The sequence below is a fragment of the Psittacula echo genome (assembly GCF_963264785.1).
Source record: "Psittacula echo genome assembly, chromosome: 3".
Lineage (NCBI taxonomy): Eukaryota > Metazoa > Chordata > Aves > Psittaciformes > Psittacidae > Psittacula > Psittacula echo.
In genome coordinates this window covers 40,644,479-40,660,745 of record NC_137736.1, presented here as the reverse complement: position 1 = coordinate 40,660,745, position 16,267 = coordinate 40,644,479, and the positions used below count along the sequence as shown (strand labels likewise).

The window sequence follows — 16,267 nt, the reverse complement described above, 5'->3', positions numbered from 1 at the left end:
GTGTGGTCTTTAACAGACTCCTACCAGGATATCCGCTTGATTGGTCTTCCCCCGATCTTCATCCACAAACATTCAGCCTTCTCACTCACAACATTGAGTTCAATGTCAGTCGCCATACTCCCTAACATACAACACAACCCCACCATCTCTTTTTCCTTGCCTATCCCTTCTGAAGAGCCCATAGCCATCCATTGCAGCATTTCAATGATGTGAATCATTCCATCGCATTCCTATGATGGTGATTATGTCATGATTTCCTGCTGCACAATGGCTTCCAGCTCCTACTGTTTGTTTCCCCATGCTGTGGGCATCAGAACAAATGCATTTAAGTTGTCCTATGGATCTGGACTACAACAGCAGCATGCTATCCTGTGACTCATTTTTAGCAAGCCTGGTGTTATCCCCTTTTCCCTTCAAACCTAATTTAAAGTCCTCTCTATAAGATCTGCTAGCTCCTGCTAGTATTGAAACAATAGCTATCGAAACCCCACTTTGAATAAATTATTATAATTCTTCCTTTGGCATATTTTTCTACAAAAAATCCAAACTTTTCTAAGCAACCAAGTATTACAATCCAAATACATTATTTTTTAAAGAAATGAAGGCTACTCTCTTTTCAAAAAATTAACACTTATTAAACGAAAAAAACACTAGATGGAGCAACTATCCTACTTTAACATGCCTTTCTCCTCAAAAAGCATAAAGTTTCTTTCAAATCTGAACATTAACTTTATATCCATAATAATGTTACAATAAATACACTTACCTTAGAAACATTAGGACGCATGTACAAAGTTATTTACTAAATAGCAAATAAAGGTATCTTTGGATGTTATTTCAGGAACATTAATATTACAAATATGTTTAAATTAAATGCTAAGCAGCTCTAACTTGTTTGCTATTTAAACAACCTGTGAACAGAACAATTTACTGATTTTTCTATGATACATGTCTGACCTGTTTTGCCCACAGTATGTAAATACCATGAAATGTTACCTTGCAACCATTTTTCCCATATACATTATTTTTTCATCCTAAAACTGTAGCTTTGTTACATTTCTCTCTAGTCCTAATGCCTAACACATACTTTCAAGACCTTTATTATACAGCTTCAAGTATTTTTCCCTTCTCAGCTTCAAATTAATTCCTTGGGAAAAGGTGATTTCCTATGACCAGCAACAGAACTTAGCACGTGACTGAATTATTCTGACTTTATGAAGTATTACTTTTGAGGTAGATTTAGAAACTTTTTTTTTTTGGTGGGGGGAGAGGGGAGGAAGCCATCTTTATCTTATCTCAGTTTTCCACCACTTATGGTAAAATGTTGCTGCAGAAGGCAAGAAAAATCTCAGCTTCTTTCCCATGTATTTATGCCATAGTGAATTGGGCCAATGGAAATGTGACATTCACTCCTGTGTATGCTATTGGTCTACAAGTCAAATTGCTTCTCCTCAATTTCTTCAGTATAAATGAAGATTCTCATACTTTTAAATACTTTCAAAGCACTTGGAAATGTAAAATAAAAAGCACTCTAGAAAGCTTGATGTTTCAATCTTAGCCACCCATTATTTCTCTTCGACAAAGTAGCTGGGGACCACACTCTTACGCAGTCTGCTACCACGATATTCGCAGACAAACTCCTCTTCCTTCCACCTTAAAACTAAACACCTAACAATTCACACTATAGGTGCAGTGCATCTTTAAAACATCCTCTAGCCTAAAACATTCAGATCACAGGAAAGCAAACCTGGAGCACAAATCTTTCAAGACATGTGGCAACAGAACCTGATACACTTCTTTCAGGTATAGTCCTTTACAGAAACAACACTGACTAAAGCTTGAGAACTGATGAAAGAAACATTATTCACTATCTCAAAAAAGCCCTAACCCTCAATGTGCCTATCCCCTCAGCCCTAAAAATAATAAGCAAGAACATGCAGTGTGTTGTATCATAACTGAAGAGGCCTACATGATCTGGTTATGCACCTTCAGGAGTTTCTGGCAAGCATTCAGTAATTGCTGTGGTTTTTTAATCTCACAAAATCTAAGCAGTATCTCTTAGTTAATTTCAAAACACAAAAGCTATGCAGTACTGTGGCTTTGTTTGTCCTTGGGTTTAAGTACAACTAAATATACACAAAAAAAGCCGAAAAAATCTTGCAGCCAACAATGACCCAGAAAATAACTGACTGACTGGCAATACAGGCATGGGGTTCTCCCAGCAAAAAAAAAACATTGACGAAAAAGGTGTCTAGTCACCAATGCACATAGTCATTTTAGCTGAGCACCCGAATCTTAAGATGAGGGTTTTTTCCCCCATTGTTATGTTTATGTTCCCTGTAAATTTATCATGCAGAGAGAAAGACAACAGCAGACTGTTAAATGTATTAGTTTCTAAGACTGCATTTTTATGTTTTAATAAAAGCAGGCCTAATAATGATTATTCTAAGCTGAAACTCCTTTCTCGAAGTTTCCTCTCAAAGTGTTTCTCTCAAGCTATTGACTGGCCCTCACACTATGGAACCCCCACTTGGAATTTCTAGAGAGGAAAGGTAAATAAGTCTTTTTTTGGCTGTTCAGTTAGAAATGTCAAGAAAAATATCTAAATGGAAGAACACTGCCTTCAGATAATATAACCATCATTCATCCTGCTGCACAGCTGTGGACATTTCTAATGTCATTAACTTTGCACATTACCATATTGCAGGTCCACTCAGTGAACAGTCATACTGATCTTGCTCTCCTATGGTGCTATGATTGTGTTGTTAAAACAGATCTAGTAAATCCTGCACACAAAGCAATATTCCAGCTAGTCAGACCATATTAAAGTGTATTAAACAATGGACTACCTTCTTCCTGCTAGAATTCAACTTTCTTTCCTACCTGATCAAAATAAAAATCTAAACTGTGCAGCAATGAAAAGGATTCTGATTTTAAGTATATATAAGAAACCATAATTTATTTAGCTACCTAAAGTCATTCTATACGAAGACAGAATTACAGACTGTTCCAAGGTTCATATCTTGACTTTTAAACAAAAGTTACACAGAACTTATATGGTGAATTAATATCTTCTAGATGGCATAAAACGTGAATCAAACCCCCTCAAAACCTAGTATGCAATGGTAAAAAAATCATTAACACTCTGTAAAATTTAGTAGCAGATCTGCCAATAATTTAGCTGCAAGCAATCATAGGCTCAATTTGTTAATATATTCTATTTTCTCTAAAAGGATCTATCAAATTTATATATAACCTTGCTAGTTGCAATGCCTTATAGAGACAACAACCAAAACACTTTAAGGCTTTAAAATTCTCAGTTTGTATGAAATGAAATATTTCTGAACATAAACTAATTCTATAATCCTTCTAACTCCTGCCCTCCACGAGTTTCCTCACATGATGACTAGAAGCCTGTAGTCTATTGTACCCTGCTAATTTTACTTTCAATATTAAGACAAATCAAAGGAATATGAGCAAGAAGGAAAATACAGACTAATATTACATACTTAGTAGCTGAGAAAGGAACTTGTGATGCAAGTTGGTCTCCAATTTTATAATACTGCATAGCTATTTATAGCAACAAATTTCTTGAAGTATCATAAAATATAGCTTAAAAAAATACTCTAGTTCATTTAGTTTTAACTAAGATAATGCTTTCTTTTGTAATAGTAGACTCATATTTCACTTCATTATATTTATGCCAAGTAAGATCATTCCTAAAACATTCAGTTTGGAAAGCAAAAGTTAAAAGTTTTAATATACTAATGTTTGAGACACTAAAATTCCAGCGGAATTTTAATTCTTGTCAATTTCAAAATAAAGAATGACAATATTGTCAAGACAGGAGCCATGCCTTAAAATAGGTTTACTCTTGCATATAAAAAACTAGCTTCTTAGCATCTCATTCAGAAATTTAGTGCTTGAGTCAATTCTACTTAAACTCATCAGAAATTTTTTTTGTGACTTTAACAAGTGTTCAAGTTTATTAGTCTAAACTCACTTGTCACTTATACTTGAGTTACACAGGAAAAAAAATCTGAAAATAATGATACGACATGTTTCACCAACTATTAATTCTGCCTCTGCAGAACTGTTACTTCTAATGCTGACACACAAGCCAGAAAGAATACAACTTGAATTTTAGAAACCAAGCAATATCTCCACTACTAGTAATTTAAGAAAAAAAAAAAATACATATGCTTAAAGAATTAATAAAGATGAGAACTAATGGAATACATCAATTTCTTAAAGCTTCAAGACTAGCCAAGTGGAATCCCCACAATGTCATTCATAAGGATTTCTAATGACTATAACTACTATCACAGTGGTATTGGTATAATTTTTGACATTTTTTACCGCAAAATAGTTGGACGAGAACCACAAAAATATCCGTAACTCATCCTATGTAGGATAATAATCAATCCATATTTTAATAGAGAACAGGAATAAAATGTTAACCTCAAAAATGTATACAGCAACCTACTGCAGTCAAATGATTTTCTGCATTCTTATCCAAACTCTATCAGTATTCTCTCTGTCTCTTAATGATTCTCACCTCTTCCTAATTTCTGAATCCACAAGGAGTTGCCTTTTTTTGTGGGGTGGAGGTGGTGGGAGTTCCTCTTTAGCATGCTTAACCAGGATATGCTCTCTTGTGGTCACCATAGTTACAGTTTCCATTACAGTTGTCTGTGTTAGTGATGTCTGAGTGGTAGTGACAGTCTGTGAAATCTGTGAGAAGTATAAAAACAGAGGTCATACATTGCTTGAAATACTTCAGTAAAGACTGTTTAGAGTACCAATAGAAGATAATGAGAAACAGCTCCTATCTGATCATAGGCTTACCTTCAGAAAAAAATAACCCTATATGCAACTCAAACCAAATTGTTTTACCCAAAGCATGCTGTGTGAATAAGATAGCTGCAGAAGTCAATATCAGAATCAGAAAGGATCCTAAACTGAATGAGTTCATAGCTCCCTGCAAGTCCTGATGAATGAAGACAAGAAATGAATGGTCAATTTACTGAGGGAAATGAATAATAGCAAATACATAAAATGTTACTATTGCTATGTTATTCTGCCTCCATTCTGAAAATATATTTCTTGAGAAGCTATAAAAGCATAGTAATGGAACTAAATAACCAATTATTACTTTTACCGTTTATAACAATTTTTAAACTAGACTGTAATTCATCACAACCTACTTGCAAAAAAGGCCAGCTAGCTTTCTGTCAGGGAATCTTAAATCAGAAAACATGCACTAGAAGGCAAATTAATTTGCATCAGTTTTACTCCATAATTAAAAAAAAAAGTTAAGGGGTCATAAAAGATACAAATACACATAATATGTAACACTGTAACCAGCAATCTAATGCATTTAACTTTATGCATTTAGTAATATGAAAACAAACCCCTCATTTAGTTCAGATGTATCAAAAAAAAAAAAAAAAAAAAAAAAAGGAATTTTTAGAAATATTTTCTGTTCATATCTGTTTGAAAGATACTGGTTGTATATCTATGGCCCATTAATATTTGTTTCCATATAACCCCAAACTACAAACTTCCCACTTGAACGTCAGCAGCTGTTCTTAAGTCCCTTAACTAATGAGAAACAGGTAACTTCGTTTTTTGGTTCTGTCAGAGGATGGCTCATTTCTCAAAATGCTCTAGTCACAGCTCCAGTGATCACATTACAGTTTTGGGACAGTGAAATGAAAAATAAAAGGAACAAGTTATACCAGGAGCAGGAAAAGCTGTGCATCAGAAGAGCCCTGCTTCTTTGCTTATTGCCAATGTGCAAGAGTTAGAAAAACTTTCCAATTCAATGAGAAGAATGCCTGTATATAAAATTCCATTAAACTATATATGCATACATAAATTTATCTATTATTTCTTGCACCAGAAATTCAGTAAGAGAATTGAGTTTTATTGAGACATTGATGTTTCTATACACAATGGAGAAGAGGCATACCAGGTAATTAACTACACCACCTTTCCCATGACGCTTTCTTATATTTAAAAAAATAGATTGACAATGAAAGGGGTATACTGTTAGCAACAGCCTCTTCTCAACAGGCGACATCAGTAAAGGCAAAAAAAATAAAAGCCAACGAAAAACGCCAAAACAAAACAACCAACTAACCAAAAAAAAAAAAAAAAACCAAGCCAACACTGCCAAATCTTTCACATGGTCTTCTAAACAGAAAAGTTTTCCTGATCTTTGTCCAGTCTGCCAATGGAAGACCATTACCACTGGCTTTCTACTTAGGCAGCTGTCCTGGGTTCAGCAGCAGCAGTCAGTTTTTTGGTTTTTTTTTTCCTTCTTAGTAGCTGTTGCAGCACTGTGTTTTTGACTTTTGGCTTGGGAACAAAAAAACCTGATAACACCGATGTTTAGACTGACCAAGGATTTTGTGAGTCTCATGCTCTGCCAGGGAGGAGGAGGGGCCGGGAGGAAGCGGGGACAGGACACCTGACCCAGACTGGCCAAGGAGGTGTTCCATACCACAGCACGTCATGCCAGGGGATGGAACTGGGAGCTACCCGGAAGGGCACGTCCCCTGGTCGGGCGGGCTGTCTTTTCCGGCGGGCGGTATCGTATTCTCTTCCCTTGTTATTTCTCTTGTCGTTGTTATTGTTGGTGGCGGCAGTGGTGATTTGTGTTATACCTTAGTTATTAAACTGTTCTTATCTCAACCCGTGGGAGCTGCATTCTTTTGATTCTCCTCCCCGTCCCTCCAGAAGCGGAGGGAAGAAAGGGGGGGGGCGGGGGGCAGTAGACTGCGTGGTTCTGATTTACAGCTTGGGCTTAAACCACGACAGCAGCCTTTTTTACTAAGGCAGTCTTTCTTACTTAGACTAGTCAGCTCAACGCTATGCTTTGAGATAGAAACAACTAGCTGTCTAGTCTTAGAATCAGGACTACTCAGAAGACTACAGAATTAAGAATCAGAGCAGATTTTTTTTTTTTTTTTTTTAAATCTCTGGATTAATTATGTCAATTGGCATAAGCTGCTTGTGAACTGCAGGGACTCAGGTAAACGTATGAACTACATAAATTCTTTGGAAAAGAAAAACACCCAGTTGACTTTTTAATCACTACAGCATTATGTATTAATACTCTTGGTTGAGTTCAGTCAAAAAGATGTATTGACGGATATCTTAATCCACAGAAATAATGACAATATTAAGTAAACATTTCCATATAGTTTTTATAAAAAATTTTTAAATAAAAGTAATACAGCATCCTTTTCAATTTTGTTTTAGTTAAGGGGGGGGGGGAGAAAAGAAAATTACAACTTTTTATGTCTGTGGTTCTGTTAAATTTGAGGGTAACACCTGATGTAATATTTTCCTGAGCTGACTTTGTTGCTAAGATCATTCCAAATAATTCCCTGCTCCTTATATGCAGTTTTGGGTAGAATTTCCCTTTCCTCTCACAAAATTCTTATCTTGAGGTCATAGACTGACTGCCACATTTCCATTTGCCCATCAACACCAGGGCACAATTTACATTAAAGAAGGTGTAAAAGAGAATAAACCATAGCTAGGGCTCTGTAGGAATCATCTGCAGCATACTGCCAATTACACAGGAGTAACAGTAACAGTTTCAGCTCGTGACCGGAAACTATGCTTCAGAAGTAGGCAGTGCAATTACCACATGCTCAGAGCAGCCAAGTCATGATGCTGTGGGGAGATAATGATTTACATGTCAAAAGAGTAAAGAAGTATTTTTCATGCTTAACCAACAGGAATGGAGGTTAAATACTACAGACTGTGAAAGGAAAATGGAGATGTGAATTTGAAGTTCATAACCACTCTAATTAGAGACTGGGTAAGATGAAATGGTACTGACAATTACACTGCAATGTAACTGCAAGATGAAGTCGGTTCACAATAAAGACTGCACACAGTTCAGTGGGTAAACGACAATCCCTAAAAATATATGGAGGTACAAGACATGAAGTAACTTCTGATAGTTTTCCTGGTGAAAAAACACACCAAACCACCACCTAAATCTAACCACTGAAGTACGTGTTTCATGTATTATTCAAAGATGGTCCAAACAACGACAGTATCATTTCCTCATCCCTCTCAGCTCCTGACAAGCAAATATGAATCTGAGAAGGGGTGATGCAGACTAGGCCTTACCCCACTAGAAAATCATATGGAAAGCACTAAGGTGACTCACAACGCTGCACATTAAAAGGCTTTCAAAATACAATGGTTGCCTTCAGTTTCACATCAGCAAGCTCATCTTAAAAACATGTTACAACTCATCACTTTTTGGAGTGGAGATATTTAAATCTTCTTTTTCATCATCTACAGGCAAATGTATGTACAATGTGTGTATAGCACTTCAGTAGTTTTATGTAATTTTATTTCTCTTTTATATGGCAGCCTACCTTTAATGTTGTCATTTATTATTGCCTTTGGAAGTGCCCTCCATCCTGATAGACTCATAATTTTTCTTAACACTTACTTTTTGAGCTGCCATCTGTTTTTTGATGAAATATATGAGTGGGGAAGTTCAGATGAGGAATGGTGGTTTCTTATGTTTGTGAAGGTTTTCAGTACAATTTAGTGAAGCATAATGAACTCACCGAAGGTAGGTTTAGAGTTTCTAAAACCTACGCATCTAGTCTCAGCAAGTTGTCCTTGTCCTTGATTTCACTGTGTGGTCAATGAAGGAAAGCTGACATTTTCATGATGAGGACAAACGGATTTTAGAGGTCTCTCTCCCCTCCTCTTTGGCATCCACTCATTTGTAGCAGAAGCTTCAGCCATGAGTTCTGATTTAATGCTTAAATTCAGCAGTAATGAATTCAGCTAAATGTGGGAGGACTCAAATTCTACTTTTCCTTTGGGATGTATAACTGCCTCCTGTGCCTAGCTGGAAAATCAGCTTTGAACTGAGGCGGAGGTTGTCTCTTCCATTTAATTTCTTATTTTCTCAACAAGTTAATCATTCAGTGACACTTTAGTAGAGAGGGAAGAGAAATAACTAATGACAAAATGTAGTTATGAAAGTACTATAAGAATTATTAATCATAGAATCAGTCAGGTTTGAAAGGATCTTTAAGATCAAGTCCAACCATTAACTTAGCACTGCCAAGTGCACTACTAAACCAATGACCTAAAGTAAATTTTGAAATAAATATCTAAGATTGGTTAATAAAATGTGCATTTTCTGATAGATTTTAGTGAAAGATGTTGTATTTGACACACTTTTCCAATTAGGATATACTTAAACTGTGTAACAGTGCCTTAAGAAATGATCTTTCAGTTAGAATGTGCAATGTCTCTGGAACATGAAGCAATATGACCACAACAGCATACTAACTCTGTGCCAAGCAAAGTTTCTTCTCCTTGGAGGAAAAGCTTATCAACTGAAGTGTGCTGCTTTAAGACAGTTACACAGTTTGTGGAATCCCAAGCATCCTGTGCTGCTCTATGATGTATGGATGCATGGCCTCAGGATTCCTCACTTCATCTTTTCTGCAACCTAAGTTCCATTTACAAAACTAGCATCTGCTTTTAAGACCAATCAACAATCTAAATAACTCTTGAACACTTTGGAGTGATTTACTAAATTCTTCAAATCATGTGACCCTAGTCATCCCAAATTCAAAACACATCTCTGGATTTCCCTCCGCATTGAAACAACAGGTTTCCTACAGCAAATACACAACTGCTAAATCTAATTTTCAACTGTTATAAATGCTATATAGCACATACTAGTTTTGCTTTCTGTTATGAGGTGAAATTGTACCCTTTCCCGATTTTCTCCTCTTCTGTTCTCCCAAGCTGATTTTTCCAACTTCAGCTACAAAAAAAACTATCACAGAGCGAACTAGAAGATTAAAGCTTGAGTTGGAAGCAAGGTTATTGAGAAGTATTCAGATAACTACAGGAAGTATAGCAGCTTTCATTTAATTAGGCAAACAGAAGTTGGTAGAAGGATTAGTATATAGCAACAAAAAACTGCAGTATGGTCAAGGGAATTGAATCAAACTGTCCAAACTATGAGAGTCCCTCTAGGAACAGGACAGAGGTGTGTGCAGTGACATTCTGCTTTATGTTATCATTAAAAAGTCTTAATGTCCATTTCACCAGTCATGCAATGATTGCACAGAAATAACTCAATAAGATAATGGAACAGAAAAAAGTGAGCTGATTTGAGTTTAAATACAATAAGAAAGAGACGCTGTCAGTTGACTTGAAAAAATAAATGGATATGTTTTGTGGTACTACACCAGAGAACACCGCAGCCTTGATTTTTGTTATCTGGTTTAAAAAATGTGAAACTTTAAAACTTGATTTTATTCTTTTTTATACATATGCTATGGTAAACAGGAGCTGGGCAAATAATAGCAAATTATATTCTTCTTTCACTGGCATTTGGGCTACATGTATAGATTGATTTCTTTATTTTTCACAAAAAAACTTCTCTTTTTATGACTTCTCTTTTTAACCTTTAAATCAGCATAACATAAGAAGAAGTAAAAAAGTAATCTACTTTAAACTTTTACTATTGAAAAGAAATTAAATAATTTCTCTTTAACTAGCAAATAGCTCTTACACTGATTTCAGACCAACTGCTATTCCACAGAGACAGCCATAAAAACATTACACTTGAAGTGACCAACTATTAAGAGGTTTAAAAAAAAAAAACCTGGAAAGAGTATTTACATTATGGATTGTTGTCACCCCTGAAACCACAGTTAACAAACCAAGAAACTAATCAACACTATGAAGAGAGATCAAAAACTAAAGTGATATTTGAAATTCTGGAAAGTTGTATTACAGTTGTATCATGGTGCCCTAAAAATAAAGTATGTCTAAAGCAAGCATGCAGAGAAAAATAGTAAAACAATATGATAAACAGCACCAACACTACTTCAAGCATTTGACTAGCAAAGGATTTGACTGCCACCAAGTGACAAAATTATGGTTTTAATCTACCTGTTTCGAGTTGCTCTCCACCTTCTGCACAAGGCTCTCCCAGCGCTGGGCAAAATTTTCAAGACGACTTTCCAGCTTTTGAGCCAGTGCTTTATTTTTCACAGCTACAAGGAGGTCTTGGCTGAGTGACTTCAGCTTACTCATCATCTGCCTTTTCATTTCTAGATCTCCTTTTAGGATCTGTTAAAGAAAGCAACAGCAGGAAGAACAGTAATTTATACATAAAAAAACCAAACAAACCAACAAAATCAAACCAAACAAACCCAACAGACCTTGAAGAAAATTCCAAAAGAGAGCATCATAAGCACTGAAAATGGGTAGGGGTATTCATAGAAAGTCCTATACTTCCATGCTGTTGTTAGTGTAAAAACTGCTGTCAGAGCTGGCATCTTGGAATGAACACATTGCACTTCACAAAACATATTAACATGACAGGTGGAGCAACCCCAGACATCTCAGCATGCCTCAGGTAGCAACATAAATCATAAAGCTAACAGCTGTGTGACATTAATAACCTTAAAACTGCACTAATGTTAACAACTACATCAACATTTAAAAAAATTTCTTTAACGTTTTGTTGTACTTTGTCATATATCGGGTATTAAGAGTCACTCGGAAAAAATACTAATACCTAAAATACTGATTAAGCAAAAAATACACAAATCTTGCAAATCTGCAAGAAAATAAATTGCACTGTTCGCTTTATCAAATTATCAAATAACTCAGTTATAACTTAAGTGCATACTGTAAATTCCAATATTTCAATATTGTAAAGTGGTTTCCTTGTTTGTTGGCAATGTGCTTCTACTAGTTGTTTTGTACTTTTGTACTTTTTCAGTAAATCTCAACATGTGTTACAAAAAAGAGGAACACCATCACCTTCATTTTACAGTTTGTAAAACTTAGGTGTGGACATGAAAACAACTTAACAAACCTGTGCCATAAATGACAGTGAAATTTCACCTCAGCCTGTTCATTTACATTCTACATTCTCAGTGCATCACATATTCATGCTCTGTCACCCTTTCTTTGCTTTGTGTAGGAATTATATTGGCAATTATAGTGACAGGGAATAAACAGTAGGTGGAAAATTAAAAAAAAAAAACAAACCAAAACGAAGCACAGTTGTTTTAAAGAACTATTTTTAGAACTAGAGCAACTACCCATCAACATGAGGGGAAAAGAAGTCAGCACTAACACATGCACAAAGTATTAAGGCCTAAACAGTTTTTCTGACCTTTAGACTAAGCAGATCCCAATAGAGAGTTAATGACAAAGCAGATAAATTTTTGCATACAACTACTGAAATCCTCTGAAACAAGCCATTTGAGAGCATTAAAACACAAAAAATTTCTTGCAAAAAACAGTTTTATCTGAAAAAAAAATTTCTTACAAATAGATATTGTGGGTACAGCATATAAACAAAGAGAAAATCTAACTGATTTGGTATCAATTTCCACACAACATTAGAACTGCATGAAGTTTTATACTGATTAAAAATTTATTTTACCTATTCATTTCAATAAAGAATGAAAATGTTACTGCTAAAGCTGAGAGAAAAGGAGGGACAGCAGTACTGGGTTTACACAGCAAGATTTTGGTAGCAGGAGGGCTGCAACTGTAGCATCTGTGAAAAGACACCAGGGGCTACCCCCACATTGGATAGAACCAATTCCAGATGGCTCCAAATAGACCTACGGCCCCCCACAGCTGAACCCATCAGTGACTCCAGTGGTGCAGCTTGCAATGATTTCAGTAAAAAAGGGTAAAACCTGCTGTGCAGAAGCTTTGAGATAGAGGAGTGAGAAAAATGTGACAGAAAGAGCCCTGCAGACATCAAAGTAAGTGAGGAAGTCGAGGAAGGAGGTGCTCTAAGATCCAGAGCCGAAATTCCCCTGCAGCTCGTGGTGCAGACCATGGTGAGGTAGGCTGCGCCCTGCAGCCCACGGAAGTCCATGGTGGAGCAGATATCCACCTGCAACCCCGGGAGGACCCCACACCAGAGCAGGTGGATGTGCCTGAAGGAAGCTGTGACCCTGTGGAGAACCTGTGCTGGAGCAGGCAGGACCTGTGGTGCTGTGGAGAGGAGCCCACACTGGAGCAGGTTTGTTGGCAGGATTTGTGATCCCACAGGGGATCCAGACTGCAGCAGTCTTCCTGAAGGACTGCCCCATGGAAAGGACACATGCTGTAGCAGTTCATGAAGAACTCTCTTCCATGGGTAGGACTGCATACTGGAGCAGGGAAACAGTGTGAAGAGGAAGTTGCAGCAGAGACAAAGTGTTATGAACTGACTGCAACCCCCATTCTGCATTGCCCTGTGAACACCTGGGGCAGGAGGTAGAGAAGTCAGGAGTGAAGTTGTGCCTGGGAAGAAGGGAGGGATAAGAAGGTGTTTTAAGATTGTTCTTATTTCTGATTATCCTACTCTGATTAAGTGAGCAATAAATAAGATTATGCTAACAACCACACTTTCAGGTCTTGAATTTTGGAAAAAAAAAATAAATCAAGAAATATTAACTTCTTTGTCATTCCCATAAATCAACAGGGATATTTACCACTAATTTTGTACCACCTACAAGGTAAGACTTAAACAATCAAAGCTGTAAGAATTCTAATTGAAAAAACCCCACAACTTTAATATTTGTATGTGTGAGGACAAAATAGAGTAGATTTTAAAAGCCAGTTACTTAAACTTCAGAAACATCATGGCATTTATACTGGCCAAAAGCCAAAATGTTTCTAGTTTTAATACAGAAGGATGAGAAGGACATAAATTCTAAAATTATTTTTAAAAATCTAAAGTTGAGCCTACTGTATAACCAAATAATTAATAATAAATTGAGAATTGTTCATGCCTGAAAATTCTACTGTGTAAAGTGTAAAACCAAGTCTTGAAATAATGCCTAGGACACTTCCTTCCCCTCACCATTTGACAAGAAATAATAATAGTTCTCTTCAAACAGGTTGCTAAAGAAGTTCCTATTTACAGCAATAATAAATTACCTATTTTAACAAAAGGACAGACACGAGCGTTTCCTTTCCTCTAAATGAATAAACAGCCATTGTTATGTAAAAAAACAGTGCATACCGTTGCTTTACAAATGTCCTAATGCTATAAAAGTATTTCAAAGTCTAGGCTGTGACAAGTTTTCCACCTCTACCAGCACACCATCTTTCTAGGCCAGTCAGACACATTCCCTCCATAAAGAAAATGCATAGTGAAGTATTTTTTGAAAAGTGAGGTAGAGGACATGTTGAAAAGGGTACATTTTGCATATGTAAACAGAATCCCAAAATACAGTTGAGTTATAGTTGTAAAGTAATACTAATGTCAGCATTTCACAACTTTTGAATATGCAGCTTTTTCAAGTTCAAGGAATGCATAAAAGGTTTTGCTGTATGATAAGTGCTTAGTCATATGCATATGTCTTTGTAAATATACATCTATAATCAGTCACACACAATATATACATCAACAGTATCAACAAAGAAACCTTCACTACAAAAGTATACATATTTTTAACACACCCAAATGCTACTTCAGTTCATAAACTTTTGACAGCCAAGGAAAATATCTGTTTCTATTGTCTCCTTTATCAACAAGGCCATGGGCCAACCTATTCCATCCACATGAGAATGTCCATTCTTAAAGTATGAAAGAGCTATTCTGCTAAACCATATTGACTGAGAGTGCGAGAAAGCCACATGCAGTCGCACTCACAAATAAGAAAGTTGAACATAAAATAAGAGAATGAAAACTACATACAGCTAATTTGCGTAGACTGGTCAGCATTTCATTTTGATCTTTAAAGCCAGTTGTATGAATTTCTTTCACAGCATCCTCTTTCTCAGTAAGCCATGCATCAAAAAGGCACTGAAAGAAAATTGAAGATAATGAAAAGGCTTCAGTTAGGCCTTTCCTTGTGCAATTTTTTTAAGGACATGCCAACTTATAACTGTTACAACTACTCACTTGCTCTTCTGCAAAGTGCTGCCATTTACGCAGAATATCTTGCAAAAGGACCCATCGTTCTTCTGTCCATCTGCAGATGGCTGCCCACCGGTTTCCAAAGCACTAGAAAAAAAGAAACACACAACAGATGTTTGCATTTGTTTAATTTTTACTTTTTTTTTTTTTTAATGAAGCAATCTGTTTTTCCTATGGCATTACAAATTTTTGTGAAAACTTTTCCAATTCACTTTTTACAGTCTCAAGCCCTTAAAATATGTCGCATGCCACACTGAAATGGATCTTACCACCATTTGAAACAAAAAAAAAATGGAGAGACTAGGAAAAGCAACAGAGCCAATAGCTGAGAATTTTAATACTAGTCTACAGATACAGTTTTCTATTAAGTGTCTTGATACTACACACTCAGAAACCCCCTCAGTTTCAAAACTTTACAATGCCAAAAACATAACTACTTGAAACATAATTATAATGGCCCAAAGATGTAATCAAAGCAAAGAAGTATCTCATTTTTAAACTGCACCATCAGTGTGGTTGACACAAGTTCCTAACTGTTTTAAAATATTGCAGTAAAAAAAACTTCACCTTATAAACTAACCAGCACAATCTCATTGAGGTTTCCCAGGTATTCTTTACTGAGAGGGTAGTAAGGCACTGGAATGGGTTGCCCAGGGAGGTTGTGAATGCTCCATCCTTGGTGGTGTTCAAGGCCAGGTTGGATGAGGCCTTGGGTGACCTGGTTTAGTGTGAGGTGTCCCTGGCCATGGCAGGGGGGTTGGAACTAGATGATCTCAAGGTCCTTTCCAACCCTAACTATTCTATGATTCTATATTCATAATGTATGCTACTACATAAATTTTAGAATTACACAAAACACTACCTTGTTACCTCTCCCTTATTTTAGTTGAAATCAAGCATTACTTTATTTTAATTTCATACTAGCCTTTATTAAAAAATGCCTAAAACAGAAGATGAGCTTTAATAATGCTGTGATGGTGTCACATGCCATAAAACTTTTATTGCAACAATTTACAATTATTTAATTACCCCTAAGCATCATATGCAAATTATTCAGCTGCTCCAAAATAAAAACCCCTATAAAATCTGCAAAATATTCTATACTACTGCATTCTTATTTTTTCCCTCTACTTCAAATGCATGCTTTGACAAAATGTTTATTTTTCATATTTATTAGCTTGATAATTCCCCCTTATAATTAGAGATATTTTATGATGCTGTATTTTTATATATTTTTAATATGATTGTAATTTAATTTTAGCAAAAAATGTAGCATCCAAATGGTAGATTTTAAAACCAAGGGATTAA

The 16,267-nt window shown here is 36.0% G+C and overlaps 1 protein-coding gene across 1 annotated transcript in view; it reads right to left on the bottom strand.

The window, feature by feature from the left end:
- DMD (dystrophin) overlaps positions 1–16,267 on the bottom strand; it is a gene marked incomplete at both ends in the record, with an annotated part of 1,114,107 nt that overhangs the window by 728,332 nt on the left and 369,508 nt on the right. The window contains 4 exons of the mRNA XM_080612996.1: positions 4,559–4,734; positions 10,969–11,148; positions 14,738–14,845; positions 14,945–15,046. Coding sequence (XP_080469122.1) covers positions 4,559–4,734; positions 10,969–11,148; positions 14,738–14,845; positions 14,945–15,046 — 566 coding nt within the window. The remainder of the gene's footprint in view (positions 1–4,558; positions 4,735–10,968; positions 11,149–14,737; positions 14,846–14,944; positions 15,047–16,267) is intronic.